The sequence below is a fragment of the Numenius arquata genome, chromosome 5 (assembly GCF_964106895.1).
Source record: "Numenius arquata chromosome 5, bNumArq3.hap1.1, whole genome shotgun sequence".
NCBI lineage: Eukaryota > Metazoa > Chordata > Aves > Charadriiformes > Scolopacidae > Numenius > Numenius arquata.
The window spans coordinates 64750011-64767317 of record NC_133580.1 but is presented as its reverse complement, the minus strand read 5'-3'; the positions used below and the strand labels follow the sequence as shown (position 1 = coordinate 64767317).

The following is a 17307-nucleotide window of genomic DNA, read 5'->3' as shown; positions in this document are numbered from 1 at the left end:
CCTTCTCTGGCAGGGGGGTTGGACGAGATGATCTCCAGAGGTCCCTTCCAACCCCATGTGATTCTGTGAAAGTGAAGTGAATGGAGCTCAGGTGTGGTGAACCAGCACGGCTCCCTCCAGATTATGGCTATGTGTGTTGGGAAGCATGGGAGAGCCAGAATGGAGCTTCTGAATTCAGGTGGGATCATTGCTGCTGTCACACAGACAACAGATTTCTGTAAAACCTCCTCCTGGAGGGAGGCTTAGACTAACTCCCTTGTTGACCAACACCTTTGGTCATGGTTGTTAGACACATGACCAAAAGACAACAGAAATACCTACCAATCGGTCCATAACGTGATCTTTCTGTTGTAGTCAAAGGATCTGGTCCACCATGGCTAGAGATTAAAAAAAAAATAGATGAGGGAATTCGGTGCTACCAACCTGTGCAGCGCCTTTAAAAATACCTACTGTTCCAGGCCACCACAGCTCAGTCTTCCCACAGCACACATGGAGGTGGCAAATTATCTGAAGGGGAAAGGAAGGAATGGGGTAAACCACGGTGTGTTCAGGACTGCTTACAATTTCATTATCAAAAAAGGTTTCTATAATAACTCCTAGCTTTATGTAGGGTTCATTTCTGCCATACCTGTCTTCAGATAATGTGGTTTGGAGCAAACTAGAACCATGCTTATAATTGAATGTATTTTTTGCTTTCTTCCTGAATGAAAGGAGCAGGGTTAAGTATTGTCCTTTCTTTTTGCCAACTATCGTTCAGAGCCACAGAATGATCCTTCTACGTGAGAAACTGCAACAAAGGTTAAAAAATAGCTCAGCGCCTCTTCTGAGGATCCAGTAGGAATTACCAGGATCTATTTGCTCCAAAACCTTTAGAAATAGTGTGGTACAGCTGATAAATGAATTTAAGAGAAGCAAGAGAAAAGTGACTTTGCTATTGTTGTCTAAATAACAAGAGCAGTAGCAATAAATGAGCTTGATGCAGAGGGCTGGGTTTCCTTCTGTGATACGGCTGACAATGGGGAGGGCAGTATCTCTCCTTTTTCTGCCCTGGAACTACTGGTGAACTACTTAGGAAAATAATAAGGATTTTTTTTTTTTTTATCTTTTCGCGGCAGAAGTGCTAAACTTGTGACCCGTTTGTGGTGACAATCATTAGCCACATCAGCGTTGTTTTGTCGGCTCCCCGTCTGAGTTGAAAAGACACACAAGAACTCTTGCATCACCTCCGTCCATTCCCTGCCTCTGTAAGCCAGGGGAACTCCATGTCCTTCGGCTGATTCTTGGCCTTAGGGGCATGGGTGGGGGCTCCTCGTGCACAAGGTAGAGCCTCTTGTGACTTCTCTGTGCCTTTCTCCATCACCTGCTGTTGGTGCTGCAGAGCGCAGTTACTGGACGTGAGGCCATACACCGGGATATGAAAATAGAGTTATTAAGGCTTGAGTCTCTCATACCGGATGGAAGCATTCTGAAAGGGAAATCTAGACTTGAACGATTTTGATTGTAATTGGAGAAGACAGTAATAGATCCATCATGACCTCGGTAACCTATTTGATTACCAAATTTCAATGGGGAAATAAACTTAACTGCTCCCAAATGTCTTCTCTCCTCTGCTGGTAAACGTGATGGGCTGTTTGCTTTTTAGCTGATATACACCCCTGTACCTCTCAGAGCTTTATTTGATATTTATTATAAGCTTTCTCTTTCACATTCTGTCTCTCATCTTGATATTTTTGTAATCTTTAAAATACTTACAGGCTTTTGTTGTGTCATTGCAGAGCACTCGCAGTAGAGATTTCAAAAATACTTAGTCCTTGTTAATTGATTTTTGTAGCCCCTTTGATATTTGCTGGGTTTGCCATTCTTCATGTCCTGCCATCCTGTCAGTAATGACATTCCCAGTATGTTCAAACGTCTGCAGCATAAAATCCTTACTGGAAAGCACGCGGTGCACCATTACACGGCTCTGGTGAGCATGGGAAGTTACTATTGCCCTGCTGCCTTGTGATACGCTGCTTCTCAACATTCGGTTCGAATTTAACTGGCTTATCCTCTTGCTGTAATTTGATGAGTAAAACTTGCCGGCCAATATCTCTGCTGTCGTGTTTAGAATTGCTGCCTCGTCTGGTTTTCTCACTCTGTTGAGTATTGTTTGGGATCTATTTAAAGACTTCTGACTCTAGGAGAGTCGCTGCGCCTGCGAGAGAAACACTTTCAAAAAATTCATTGGGGGGAGGGGGGAAGAGCTTTCTTTGCAAGATAGAAATCTCTCATTTGATCTGGGGAGAGAATTAAGACTAAAAGTTAAATCCTGCAGGAGAGCTAACTGCAAATAGTATTTTTGTAGGAACTGGATACAAAGGAAGAGATGACCCAAGAAATCCAGTGAAAACTGAGTGGGTGATAAAGGCACTAAAGAACTTGAAGCTTTTTACTGAAGTAGAAAACAGAGTTCAGTGCTAAAACACTAAAAGAAAAGATGTAGTGGGAAAGATATTCCTTTCCATTTTAAGCAATCTTAGTGATAGAGAAACCTCTGTGAATAAAGGCCTAGGCCAAAATTGTGTCTTAGGACTTCAAAACCAATCTAGATGTTGTCTTGAGTTTTCTGTATTTTGTCTGCATAGCTTTTACCTTCCAGTTTTAGCTGTAGAGACAGTAAAAGTAACTGGGAAGAGATGTTTGCAGGGAAGGAAATAGAAATATTGTGAGTTGCTATTCTTCATCTTTACAGAAAGATAAAGATTAAATGTCCAGTACATCCTAGATGTTTTTTTTTAAACCATGAGATAGATTAGACAACTGTATTCTCTTTTTACTCTGGGGGAGGGTGTCCATTGCCGTTAATGAAAAGAGATGGCTGTATATGTACAAGTTTACTGTACTAGTTAAATAACAAGTTAAAAATTCAGCTGTAGCCATATAAGCAGTTGGGCATTGGTTACCTTCATATAACAAAGAATCTCACCTCAACTAACTCTCCCTGGATTTTGTTTTTGTTGTCTTTTTCCAAAGAATTCTAGGCAATCGAGTGGCAGAACTAGAAAAGAAATTAAGAACTTTGGAAATTGCTGGCTTGTGGAGTCTTCCAGGTTAGTAAAAATTCAAGAGAACAGTTTGCTTTGTTCGGTTTTCAAGGGTATATTTGCATTTAACCAAAGCTGAGCTATGATTTTTTTTTTTTTTTTAATGACAGTTATTTTGCGAATATGCTGTTCAGCACATTAGCAAAATTAGAAACCTCTAATAAACGTTAAGTTGAAACCAACAATCACTAGACTCTTTGAACTCTAAGTCAAATATGTATACTGAAAAAAAAAAGTTTTCAATACTGGAAATAATCAAATTGTCTCCATAGTCTGCAGGAAAAACAAAAGGTATTATTTTATTTGAACAGTCGTATAAAATGATATACAGGATATTGGCCATTATGTTTTTCAATAGATTTTATTCATTAATTTTGTTCTTTTTGTAACTTCCATGGATTTTATTGCTGTCTTTTTAATGTTTTTCTGTACAATCATAAACTCTGAGAAATTGGAAATGTAAATGATCTTAAATTTTCTAGTCCGTCTCTCCAGAACAGGCTTATTCCCTGTAGCATCTTAAGTATTGTATTTGGTTTTGAATTACTCAAGTAATGGGAGATTAATCTGCTTCCTAATAGACCTCGCTGTTAGGAAAACGTGCAATATTTAATTTCCATTTACTTTTTGTTTCTTTTCTTCCCATTACACCTAATTGTGTCTTCTTTAACCACTGTAAATTATGCTCCTCCATTGTTGGTGTTTGCATCATTAGGCTTTGTTTTGTTTACAGCTTCCTAGCAGTGCTGCTGGGGGTGGGAGATGGTGTGGTTTAGGCTTCTAGTTTTTTGGCTCTGTGGGTTTTGGTTTTTTTTATCCCACCTACCCTTTCCATCTAGAAGAAAACATTTGACAAAGCTGAAGAGACCTCGTGACAAACCTGTGCTGTTCAACCCTTGGGCCCAAGGGTTGTATTTCCATTTGGGGTGTATTTCCCAAAATACACTTAATGTATTGTACACAATTGTACACAATGTACAAAATACATTTGGGTGTTTTTCCATTTTAGCTGGCCCGTTGCAGGCTTTCTCAATCACCTTTCTGGAACTGCCTCTCTCTTCTTGATGCTTTCCAAAACTGAGGGTCCCAAAATTGTTTCCGTGGATAGCGTACTTACTGTGTTTGTCCCTCCCCACCTTCTCCAAAAGATGCAGGTGAAATATTTGTCTAAGAACCTGCTAATGCGATTTTGTACATTACTACCAACGTGCACCATAAACTCACCAATTTAAGGTACTGTAGGGTTGGTTTGTGGTTTGTTTGGTTTTTGGTTTTTTGGTTTTTTTTTTTCCAAAAATAGTGTTGTGTGAAATTCATACACTAATAGTTGCAGTGTTTCTAGTCTTTGCAAAATGTATTTAAAAAATGGAACAGCGGGAACTTCTTGCACCACTGTTGGTCTCTGTAGGTAAGACTTCAAATTAATGTTTGTACAATAACAACTGTCTCTTTCCTTCCTTTCTTTTGCTGCCTGAAGGCCTGAGCTACAATGTCTCAGTGGGATTTGGGAGTAGGTTCTGCTTGACGTATATTTTTAGTAACTGATTTTAGCAGTACGTTAAATATTGTCACTGCATGTAAATGAACGGAAATGTTACCTGAACTTTTTTATGCCTGATGGATTAAGATGCTCGGTCAAGTGAGTTAGATGACCACAAGAGAAAAAGAGATTGCTCTACCAGACAGTTCCTTTAAATTGAGGAAAATAGTAAAGAAAGGATGATCTTAAATAGCTGTAAAGGAATTTTATACTGGATTGTGAGATCTGTTGAGTCCCAAGGTTTGTTGATTTGCTTCTTCCCTTTAAATAAAGAGTGCACCTTTGTTTCCAAGTGCACTCTGGTCCCAGAGGTGGCCAGAAAGAGCCTTGCAACACCTGGTAGGTCACTGATTTTCTTCTCGGAGCACGGAAAGCTTCCGCTCCATAAAACAGCAGCATGTACCAAATAGTGTGGGAACTACCACAGCGGACTCTGCAGCCGAATCTTGGCTCGGGTGAGGGGCAGAGCATGGAGAGGATCTCATCTAGTCAGACTTAAAGCCAGAGAGAAAAAACATGTTATTTGTTTGCGATTGAACGTTTTATCATCGGAAAAAATACGCAGATGAAAGCTGATGTTCAGTCTAGCACTGAAAGAAACACATATTATAAATTGCAGGGTTTTAATCTGAAGTTAATGTTCCTGCTTAGGCATCATTGTCCATATAACATTTATAACATCCGCTGTCACCAGGATATTAATATCTTCCAAATGGTGTTAATAAATGAGGTTAATAAGCTTTATCCTATTGAAGAAAGAGCTTGACCAGTTCTGATTTTTATTTTTTTTTGTCGAGTGATATATTTGTCATCTGCTATTTGAGCAATGCATGGATGAACTATACGAAAGCTAAATCACAAGGAAGTGCGTATTTAATTTTTGAAATGGTGAAACTGTTAGCATCATTCATTTTCTGATGATCTTTAAGGTCCCTTCCAACCCAAACCATTCTATGATTCTGCCTACCACAAACTTTAGCTTCCCCTGCTTGGAAAATGGGCTTTAATTAAAGTGAATCTTTTGCAAGGTTCATTGCTGAAAAGAAAGTGAGCTTGGGCCTAGATTTGGCTCTGATTTTTCTCTTTATGAGGCCACTTGCCTTGAAAAGGAAGCAGAGAATGCGGTGTTTGCAGACGCATTGAATTCTTTGCTTTATCTTGGGTACATTGTGGTTCAAATGTGTGTTCGGTAATAGTATATAGTAAACACCACCTTATTCCTCTCACAATTTGATGTCACTAGACATTCAGATAAGTAATTCTGTATTTTTTTTTATTTTTTTTTTTAAATCTGAAAAAATTCCAGATTTCCACTGGAAAATAGCCTTAGAAAAGAGCCGACTGTGACTCAGCCTTTTTCTGTCTGGGATGATAAGAAAGTTTCGGCGCTGCCCCTTGCTCTGCAGTAATCGGCGTGGAGCAGAGGCGAGGCAGAATTAATGGGCTCAGCAGCTCCCGTGGGTTTAACCAGTTACACTGGTGTAGGGGCCAGCAGAGGGTTGTAAGAGGATGCCCAACCCTGGAGAAGAAAACGGAAGAATTTACTACTATCGAAAGAAATGTATATGTCTGCTTATTTTGAGATCTGCATACTTTTCACTGAAGTCCTTGAAAAATGCATTAAACAGAGAAACACAAAGATATATAAGTTACAAAATTGAGTTTACAAACCAACTAATTGAAATTCCCTGGGTGCCATCCAACTTCAGATGGTGAATCACAGACTTTAGCGCAGCAATGCCCCCGTGTCCCTCCTTCGCGAATGGCTGTGAGTCACTGTTAATAAATAAATACTCCTCGGACTCTTTGGGCCACATCTGTTGCTTAGATGCGTGGATACTGAGCTTAGCTCTATTTTCTGTCACCAAGTTGGTTTTCAGAGAAAAATGTGAAAGTGAATGTGTTTGCTGTCTAAATGCTGGCTGGAAGTCAAGAAGTTTCTTTTTTTGAAGCTTGTCTTGCAATCTTCAGGGGTTTTAGCTCAGGCTTTACTTTTTTATTAAAAAAAAAAAAAAAGGAAAGAAAAATACTCTGTTTTCTACTTTCCTGTTAAAGGTTCCCCCTTCCAATTCTTTATTCGTCATCTTTTTGAATTTTACTTCCTCTGTTAGATTCTTTCGTATCTTTTTGGATATGTGGCTACTTCTGGCTGTGTATGAATATCTATTGGATGTTTTCATACCACGGCTCCCTTGTATGATTTCATTCTTTTTCCAACACAAAATTCCTTCACTGTTACAGGAAAGCACATTCCTCCAGGGACTTTTGCATTTTAAAATAGCCATCGGATTTGTTTTGCCCTTTTTTTTTTTCTTTCATTTTAATTAATTTTGCCTTACAGTAGGTGAGTTCTCTTTGCTGTTAGTATTTTTTTTTTTTTTTTTTTTAATTCTTGCTATAGTGAAGGCAGAATTCTGTTGCATTCTTGGCAGGGGGAGCAAAGCTTGACAAATCCGTGTTTCAAAAGCATTAATTGCATTCCCATTGCTGCAGTATATACCCCAGCACTTTAAGGATATAGAAACATCATTAATGCCTTCAGGATCAAGGTATTTACAGCCAGTATTTTCAAAAGGGATTGGGATAGTCCAGTTAGACTCCATGGGAACGGCTTGACTTTCATTATCTCTTAGTAGGTACCAGAACTTTTCTCGGAGCTGGATTTATTCTGGGTGTCTCCTGACCTGGTGCTCTTTCGACAGTCTTTGTCTCGGACGGGTGATTAGATTTAGGATGTTGCCTTAAGGTGAAACGTGCAAACAGATTTAGAGGGGAGAAGCGGTTGTTACACAAACGTCCCTTCTTATGGAGATAAATGGAGCGGTAGCTTCTGCCTCCCCAGCCATGACTTATGGGCTGGCAGTTGTCCTGGAGGCCACACAAACCCCATGCTCAGCTGATTTTGCACATTTCCTGCCGTTTCCCCTCCACGTTTAAGGTGGTGTCAGTCACTAAAAACAGGAGCATCCTGAATAGTGGAGGACTTCCTAAAGGAACTGCAGGTGTTGCTTTCTCTATTGCTAAAATACGTAAAGACGAGGCATCTACAGCAGAGTCCCAGCTGATGGGTTTCTTGCACTATTTTGTCTGCAAAAGAGCTGGAAAATTGCCCTTTTCCATTTGGCTTCAAACCAAAATGCTCAGAAACGTTCTTGGAATTTTCAGATTAAAATCCCTCCCGTTCCCTAGTAGTTCTTAGTTATGCTTAGCTTTTAATGTATTTTTTTTAAGGCAGTATTGTAGGATAATATGGATGTGTATTTGTACAGTAAAATTACATGTATTATGTGAGCAGTTTCATCACTGAGGCAGAGTAGGAGAGTAAAGAGTCAGCGCCTGAACACTTGCTGGCAATAGCATGCAAATGATCCATTATTCTTTGTAAAATTTTTTGGTATGGTCCGATTATTAATATTCTGAATTGAATGCTAATTGCTAATACAATTTGCCGCACGCGCCACCTGGTCTTCTTTAAAAATCTGTCCTTTACTCAGTACTGCGGGTAAAAACATACGCCTTTGCTGTATTTCACTTGCATATTCCAGCTCCAGTACAGAGTATTTTTTTCCGTGCCGCAGCAGGATCATTTGAGATGCTTTTCCTCTTCTGTACTTTTCAATAACATTGCAAAAAAAAAAATAAAAAATTGTAGGATATGCTTGAATCTCGTTAGTGCACAATGGATGTAATTGGTGAATTAACGGTTCTAACACTGTGTTTCAGGTGGAAAGGATACCATTACGTTCAGTGACCCAACCTTGCCCGTTATACAGCGGTCCAGGTCGCCGTTGTTAGCGTTTACTGATAAGCCCCAGAAAACTGAAGTACAAGGTGAGCACCTGTAACGTAAGGAACATGATGAGAGCCGAGCACTCCTTTCTTTCCAAATAAAAAGCAATAAATTTTCGTGCTGGGGTAGCAGAAGGCAAAGTTTCAGTGGTCACAGAGATTGAATAAATCATCCACAAGTAAAATGGATAGATGGTCCCAGTACAAATAGCAAAGAAACGACTGAGAAATGACTGTTGAATAGATTGCACAGGGCTAGGGATCGGGTCTTACACCTCAAAGAATTTCCCTACCAGATAACTTGATACTGTTAGAAGTTATTCATGCCATCTATGTTACTGTTAACTGCCTCCCGCTCTTCTTCCCTCGGTTAAAATGCACAGTAGGAAGGCAGTCTGTGGAACTGGCTTAGCACTTTCCTGCATTATAGCTGATATCTAGATGAAAGGCTTCCTGATTGCACCTGGTAAATTGAAATACCCGACTCGTTTTCCCAGAGAAATTGGCTGCTTTTTTTCTTTTTTAGAGCCTTGCATGTGTTTTGTTAAAAATCCTTCCCCAATAGCAAGCTTTAACATCCATCCAAAGTCAAGCTTAACTTTATTTGACAGTAGCAAGAGATAGTGTTTTACTGATAACCTTGATTATTTTTTTTTTTGTCCTTAGTTTTTCATAATGGATGGGAGATGGATTATTATGGTTGCCTATCAGTATTTGGATAAGCTCTTTAATGGGCGTAACATTTTGGTATGCCCAGATCTTACTCAGCTAACCATGAAGCATCATAAACAATTTATTTGTTAGTCCTGCAACTAAATAGATTGTGGCTTAATTTTGACTTTATTATCCATGTCATCATCTGATAAAACCTGACAGCCAGACTGGTTGTTTTTTTATAACCTTGATCAGCTGATATTTTTGCTAAAAATAAGAAGTGAAACTATATTGAATAGTTCTCTGGTGAGTAATAATAACTCATAAATATTAATTTTTTGCCTGCTTAATCATTGATTATTTTTTTAATTAAATTTGCAGTTACTGAAAATATTTACTTGGTGGCATTATGCTCTTTCCTTTACGTATTTGTCCTAGGTGAGGTTGGTATTAGAGTTTTGATTAAAGCTGTCTGTCATATCTCGTCAGACCCAGTTTCTGTAACACTGCCAGACTTTCCTTGCTGTGTTTTCTACTTCAGCTGATTTTTTTTTTTTTTTTTTTTTATGTCAGCCAGATCACTTTTTTGTCTTAAATTCTGATGACCGTGTGATTTTTATTTTTTGGGGGGGGGGGGGATTGTTTTTTTTTTCCAGTTTGTCTGTTGTTGGTTTGTTGTTTTCTTTTAAACATGAAAGCATTTAGTATATTTGTAATTGAAAGCAAGTAATTGATAAGCGAATAGCAATGAAATTCTTACATATCTTTAAATCCCAGGCCTGATGTGGCATCGGTCAGCTACGGTCCTTTAAATAGCACCGTTGATATTTGGTGCCTGTTTGGCCCAGGAAACATTTTTAGCTTTTGCGCTAATGTACATTCTTTATCAGAACTTTCTATATGACGTCAAATGTCGCTCTAGCTAGATCTGCAGATAATCAGAGGGCTTTTTCAGGCTTTTTTTATCTAATCTATCTGCTTACCCTGATCTCATCAAGGCTTAGTTTAGTCTGTGCTTGTTATCGTCGTTTCAGTGAAGCTGGATGCCAGGAGTCTGGAGGATATACTGATGCCAGGAGGCTGTAGGATAATACCGTGCAGTTCCTGTGTGAAAATACATAATGACATCGTACAACCATATGAATTAAAGACTGTCTTGTGCCACTAAATCTCACTTTATCCAGTGGGCAGGATGGGTAACGTTGTGGCATAGATCATACTTGAGCATCGCAGCTGCTAACGAGCAGCTAGTCGGGTTTTTTTCCTCCCCGTTGTTGAACGCGTTGCTCCTGCTGCGTTGCCTCTGCGCTGTTTCAAGCGTTCCCTGAAGACAAAAGCACTGGTTTTCTGTAAACTTTTCTCTGCTGTTCTAGTGCTTGGAAACAATTTATCTTTAGAAAATTGCAGCGAGGTGATGCGATGGTGTTATCCCAGTGTAGTGGGGGGAAACTGAGGCACACAGAGAATAAAGTAGAGTCCCTGCTAATTTCCAGTGCTGAGGTACATGCGTTTTGGCTCTTTTTGGAGCACTTTGAGTGTGTGTGTTCGGATATACAACGTGAGCAGAGCAGTACTGCAAATCAAGCTCCTGGCTTTCCAGCTGAGCGCTCAGATAATGAGGATTAGATCCAGCGGGTGATCACCTTTTGAAAGTTAATTTATCCCTCCCTGCCTTTTCCACAGGCTTAAATTCCAGCTCTTCAGAGTTGGAAGCTTCCTTAATGGTAGGAAGGGTGTCTGTTCCCTTCATGCCAGTCCTTGTCTCATTCAGGCAGCTCCCGAATTCTAAATGAAATGGGTCTGATAGAGACAGTGGCTTCCTCTGTTGGGCGGCTCCGGTTCTCCCTGCAGCCAGGCTGTCCCGTGCATTGTGTGAGGCAGGATTCCTGCGGGAGAAATAGAGTAAACGCTCACGTACTAAAAGGTAATGCATCTGCATGACAAGAGTCATTTTAAGCTGTCAACGCAGCCAGTGCTTCTGGCATTTCCTAATTTTTCTTGACTTCGCAAGCTTATTTTCAATGAGGCTTTTTGTTCTTAACTGAGATGAGGACAAATTCCCTCTTTCACAAAGCTGTTTGTTTGCACATCGCTGTTTCTCTATTCTGACACTTTGTTCAGTGTTTGCCTTTTGGTATAATGGTATATTTAAAATTCTTCCACTGCTGCTTTGGTTTCTGCTGTTACCCAAATTAGAATAATCTTTTATGTTAGGAGAAATGTTGCAGGACCAATAACGAAGCTTCGTTATTGGGCGAAAGCCCATGAAAAGCTTCAAATCAAGGGACCTTGTGTTAACCCCTGAAAGTGCTAGTGATGGGGGGGTTAATGTTAAGCTGGGCCAAAAATTTCTGTAGCCGGTGCCTTGCTTAGAGTTGATATAGAATCATAGAATCTTCATGGTTGGAAAGAGTCTCTGAGATCACCACATACACACACAAAAGACCCCCACAATCTCAGGCACTAGAGCATGCCCTGAAGTGCCACATCTACACGTTTCTTAAATACCTCCAGGGATGGCGACTCCACCACCTCCCTGGGCAGGCTGTTCCAGTGCCTGACCACCCTCTCAGTAAAGTAATTCTTCCTGATATCTAGTCTAAACCTCCCCTGCCCCAACTTCAGACCATTTCCTCTGGTCCTGTCGTTATTCCCTTGGGAGAAGAGGCCAACACCCACCTCTCTACAACCTCCTTTCAGGTAGTTGTAGAGGGCAATGAGGGCCCCCCTCAGCCTCCTCTTCTCCAAACTAAACATGCCCGGTTCCCTCAGCCTCTCCTCATAGGACTTGTTCTCCACACCCCTCACCAGCTTGGTGAAACAGTCTGCCTGAGCTTGCTGTTCTATGGTATCAACTGCAACTCTTCTAGAGTTGTTCACGTTGGGGAAGGACAGGCTCCAAAACTGGGCCAGATCCAGCAAGAAAAGTTGTGTTGCTCGCTTGTCATCTAAGAAATGGGCCTGGGATGGGCCTGAGAGGAATCACTCTTAGAAATTCCTTACTGAGATAAACAACTCTGTGGTCTGGCACTGGTGGTTGTGGTCTTCAGGGCAGATCTAAACTGAAAGCGGGGAGATTTAGGTGGGATATTAGGAAGAAATTCTTTCCTGTGAGGGTGGTGAGACACTGGAACAGGTTGCCCAGAGAAGCTGTGGCTGCCCCATCCCTGGAGGTGTTCAAGGCCAGGCTGGATGGGGCTTGGAGCAACCTGGTCTAGTGGGAGGTGTCCCTGCCCATGGCAGGGGGGTTGGAACTCAGTGATCTTTTAAGGTCCCTTCCAACTCGAACCATTCTATGATTCTATAATAAATACCTGTGACTGACCAGAGCATCTCATTGTCCCATTTCTCTTTCAGCAGAACAGAAGGGAGAACGTGATGAAACTTGTGCCGTTGCAAGTGAGTCCCTGGCTCCAGAGGGAACCAACTTAAATAACAGAAACCAAAATAAACATTTTTATCCTTCATTACCCCAGCTACCTTCCGAGGAGGAAGAAATAAACAAGCTCGGAAGTCAGATAATTAAACTGACAGAGCAGGCAGTTGCAGAGTTGGAAGGGAAAAGAGCAGGCGCTTCTGCAGGGGAGAAGAACACGGTGGTTGGAGCAGAGTTTAATGGTTCCTCTGAGGGAGAGTTCCCACTTTCCAGCCCTGACTCATCCGACCCCACGGATCCCTCAAACTCAGAAAATGAACAGACAGCTGAAACTGAGGCCCTGAAAGACAATGACGAGACCTCGGAGAGCGATTGTGACATTCCCAGTGAAAGAGGGGATGGAAGTAACAGCGCCGTGGATGTGGCACACGCTGAGGACCCCGGAAGGCACGGAGCGCTCGGTGTTACAACTGCACAGAGAAATAATAGCTTTGAGGAGCTCCTGGAATCCGAAAGCAAGAAACCATCTGATTCTGCTGAAAACTGTGAATATTTGGACAACAGTTTGTCTTGAGGTATGAAGTCCAGGCCCTGGAGCTTCTCACCATAATCCTTTTGCATTGGCTGAGCTGCTGCCAATATGATCGGTGAAACAGTGTGCCGTAGGGTTGATTTGTTAATATTTGTCTAATAAAGGTGTTCTTCTGTTACGTTAAGGGTATAACGTACCAAAAACGTAAATTACCTAAGGGAAAGAATTTGAAGCTGATGAGGTTTAATCATGTTGATTCTTTGTAATGATTTAAAGTTTCTGCATAGATTGATGTAATTTACATTAGTGGAGCAAAGAGCCCGGTGATAATGATGTATCATATTATCCCTAGGCCTCTGAAATGGGTATGGTCCAGTGCTGGACTGTATTTTAATGGTTAGAAGTGTCTTCCGAGGATAAAAAATTTGGAGTGATAAATTCAGAAGCATCTTAAAGTAGCAAGCTTTTGCTTGTTTCTCAGACTGCATTCTATTTCTCGTTACATATAGAGCCTGTAAGTACAGCCATAGAATAAATTCACCATTCCCTTATAGGAAGCTTCTGAAAACCATCCCTGTGTGTATATAGTTCTCTCATTTCAAACCTTTGTATCTTCTCAACTGTATGAAATTTTTTCTTCCCTCTCCCAGCTCATCTCCTGAAAATACAGGGAGTTCTTTCGCCAGATACTGAGAACCCCATTTAGCGAAGCTCTGAAGGAAACATTGTCGGAGAAGCCAGAAGGCTTTCTGTGAGAAGCGGCGATGCTGTTCTCAAGCAAAGAGAACGGCAAGAGGGGAACCAGCGCTGCCCTGTCCACCTGCTCGGCTCCCTGTTACTGGAATTACATTCCTCAGCCCACAGGAGCTGGAACAGCCCTCGGGGCTGAGTAACCGGTGGTAGATTTCAGCCTGCTCCATCTGTGCCCTCCTTTTTAAAGGAGTCTGTGTCTTTTTATTTTCTGATGTTTTGGAATTAAGGATAGCTCTTCCTTTCCTCCTCCTTTCACCAGTCTATGGGGTGGTGGAAGGTTTATTTGCGTTGTTGCTGCTTTCTTAAACTGCTTCCCTTGTCGATATTTAGTCATAGGAAAGCGTCCCTATAATAACCGGAGAAAAGGGAGGCTGCTGTGTCATTCCCCAGCTCGCTCCTGGTGCTGGAGCCGTGCCACTCTGCTCCTGGGAAGGCAGCAACACGGGAATACTTCACGTTGAAGTTAGCAGCTGTCGGAGAAGGGGAGGCACGTCCTTCCTCTCCTGTTTGTAGCAGAAGGAATAGGCTCTGCAGCTGTGGAGCTTCTATGGGCCAGCAGCCGTCAAGGCAATTTTTCTGCTGGCTTGGGACCTAATTGTCTGTAAATGTTCATTTCTCACTCCTAGAACTTGAAACCAATCAGAGAGAATGAAACCAAATTTAATAAAATACTACTAATAAAAAGGAAAATCCCTCCCAGATTGAGTCCTCCTTTGACAAATAACTGCCAGCTGCAGATTTTTACGGCCCACTTGTCAGCGACTGAATGAACGGAGTTTATATTAGCAATACTGACAAACTCCTCTGTATGTGGAAGATGAGCGAGCAGGTGCCGCCGTAATCAAGGTGTCAGAGTCCATGAGCAGTTTGCATTCAGCAGAAGAAAGGCTGTATGTAAATGATTACGTAGAAGTATAAGGAATGGTAGTGGGAAGGTGAAAGATGTGGCTTGTCTCTGTTCTCCTGTGTTTTCCCCAGCAGGTGCGTTGCTGTAACCCTTTCAGTGCCTGTGCAGGCAGTAAAGCCGTACTCGCAGCGCCCCTCAAACGTGTTTCCTTTCTCTTTAAAGGTAATTCGACGTTGCAGCATTTCACTGATATTCAGCAGCAGCCCTTAGGAATAAAAACCATCTGTATATTTCAGCGTGTCAGGAACACGAAGCAGTAAAAAGTTTTTCTTTCATTACCCTGATCGCCATTTAAGTTCCTCATCACCTGAAAAAAAACAAGAAGAGTTTTAAGTATTCGGAAGATCGTTATGCTGTTCCCATTAATTGTAACTGACTGTGTTATTGGCTCATTCGTGTGACAGCACTGACAGGTCGGAAGAGAAATAGCTGCAGAAACTGAAATCTCCTGGAGAATGTGGCAGGATTTTTTTTTCCTTTAATGCTTGAATGTCACATGAAGTAGCATTTTATTCAAGACGTATTCTTTTCCATCTTTCACAGGCTAATCCTGCGCGGAGCTAAATATCAGTGCAGTCAGAACTGAGGCAGGCGAATAAGAAGGTCAGGGTTTCACGTAGCTGAGCTCTGGAACGTTCAGAGGCTGATGTTGTTTCCCTGCCCTGTGTCTTTCCTGACCCACGGTTGTGTGAGTTGGCATTTGCTCCCGGTCCCTTAACAGCCAGTTAATGCTATTAATTAACGAGGAGCTTCTTGCAAAAATCCGAGCAGATAGAAGCAGTGCTGGACTAACAGCTTTTTAGTGCCTCAGTCGTTCATTCTTTTTTAGTATCGTTTTTTCTGTGAGGGCACAGTGATGTACAACCCAGCCATTAGGGCATCTTGGTAATTATCCTCACACCATTCTCCCTCTTAGATGCCGTTTTTATATCTTTGCAATCACGAGATTCCAGTGAGATATCTAGATCTCTGGAAAACTCCTATTTAGTGTTATATCACTGCTGCAGTCCCATCCCTCTCCTCTCTGCTCCAGTCAATGTGTATTCCAGCTACGTTTTTAGCCTTCTCCCAGGAACACACAAGGCTTCAAAGCCAGGAGACTTGTGAAAGTAAGACACCTTTGCTGCACTATGTGGTAATTAATTGAATATTCTTGTCAGTATCTTCCTTGGATATTGCTTTAATTGAAATTGGTGTGCTATTGGAACAATGATTTTTATTTTTTCCCTAGTAAATTAATTAATTGTTGCTTTGTTGTGGAATCAACACTGCATCACGTTTTTCAGGGATGACTTGGTTTGGTTGTTTGGGGGGGCTTTGGATTTTTTTTTTTTTTTTTTTTTTAGACTTGTGTTCCCTTTTTTTAGGACTTCAGAAATGCAGAAATGGCATCCAGACAAACACACCGTTTTGGTGTTGGGCTCTGGGGAAGCGAACTGGGAAGGGAACGTTGTGGGAGGGGTGTGGAGGAGATGCCTTTCACAAAGTGAAGGAGCTTGTCTCACCTAAAACTGAACTCGCACGTTATCTGTGAGAAGGATTTCGTTTGAAAGTACAATGTTGTGGCTGTTTGAAAAACAATGTTCACCGAATTTATAAATTAAGTGTGTGAAAACGACAGATTAAGAAGCATCTTTGAGGATGCTGTTTCTTTTCTAAGTGAGACTATTTTTAAGCATATGGGAATTTGTATCATAAAGACAGTGGAATTTGTTTAATCCATACGAGCTCAGGAATGTATTTCAAAATCTTTACTGAGATTAAGTTGAAAGTCTGCTACATTTCTAAAAGACAGCTTTTTGTTTACCAGCTTCTTTTTTGTAGTTCTACTTTGTAAATTATGCAGTTTAATTTATTTGCAAACCTCTCCTTTGTTGCTGCCTGGGTTAAGTGCACAACACGGTTCAACTCTATTAATATGTTTTGTCATCTTTAATAAAAACATTTCCTGATACGCTTGTTCTACCTGCTTGTTTCCTTTTCTCTTCTCGCTCTCAGATGAACGATAGCCATGAGGTGGTGTTTTAGTAGTTTCAGTGAGTTGTGTTAAATTTTAAAAGTAAAGCTTTATTGAGTGAGAGTTTCAAGTCTAAAAATTATATGACTTAAGTCTTTTCACTGTCACTTCTCCCAGTCTGAATTGACTGATTTACTTCCTACATTTTTTGTATGAAGAAACACACTCAGTATTTTTTGGCTGTGAAAATAATATTTATCTCTGATCTGCTAACTTTATCGTCATTGTCTGAGCAGCGTTCAAACTTTTGTCTACCAAACTTAATTACTGATGGGCACAAACTAGAGGCTTTAGAGAATTTTTGCTGGGGAGCGATGGTAAACTGGAATATTCTATTTCTGTTTAAGGTGTAAACAGCGTGACTTGGCTGTAGCGATGTGGACAATTTAAAATAGTTAAGAGGCTTATACATGTTTGAGAACTGAATTTCACTGAATTTTTAGAGTTGGAAGGGACCATAAAGATCATCTAGTCCAGCTCCCCTGCCGAAGCAGGATTGCCCAGAGCATGTCAGAGCATGTTACTCAGGACGGCATCCAGGCGGGTCTTGAAAATCTCCAGAGAAGGGGACTCCACACCCTCCCTGGGCAGCCTGTTCCAGGGCTCTGTCACCCTCACCGTGAAGAAGTTTCTTCTCATATTTGAGTGGAACCTCC

The 17307-nt window shown here is 41.1% G+C and overlaps 1 protein-coding gene across 1 annotated transcript in view; it reads left to right on the top strand.

The window, feature by feature from the left end:
• CCDC149 (coiled-coil domain containing 149) overlaps positions 1-16589 on the top strand; it is a 55533-nt gene extending 38944 nt beyond the window's left edge. Inside the window, exons 10-14 of the mRNA XM_074147865.1 lie at positions 3013-3089; positions 4561-4593; positions 8347-8454; positions 12424-13017; positions 13625-16589. Coding sequence (XP_074003966.1) covers positions 3013-3089; positions 4561-4593; positions 8347-8454; positions 12424-13016 — 811 coding nt within the window. The 3' untranslated portion in view covers position 13017; positions 13625-16589. The remainder of the gene's footprint in view (positions 1-3012; positions 3090-4560; positions 4594-8346; positions 8455-12423; positions 13018-13624) is intronic.
• Positions 16590-17307: the final 718 nt, after the last annotated feature.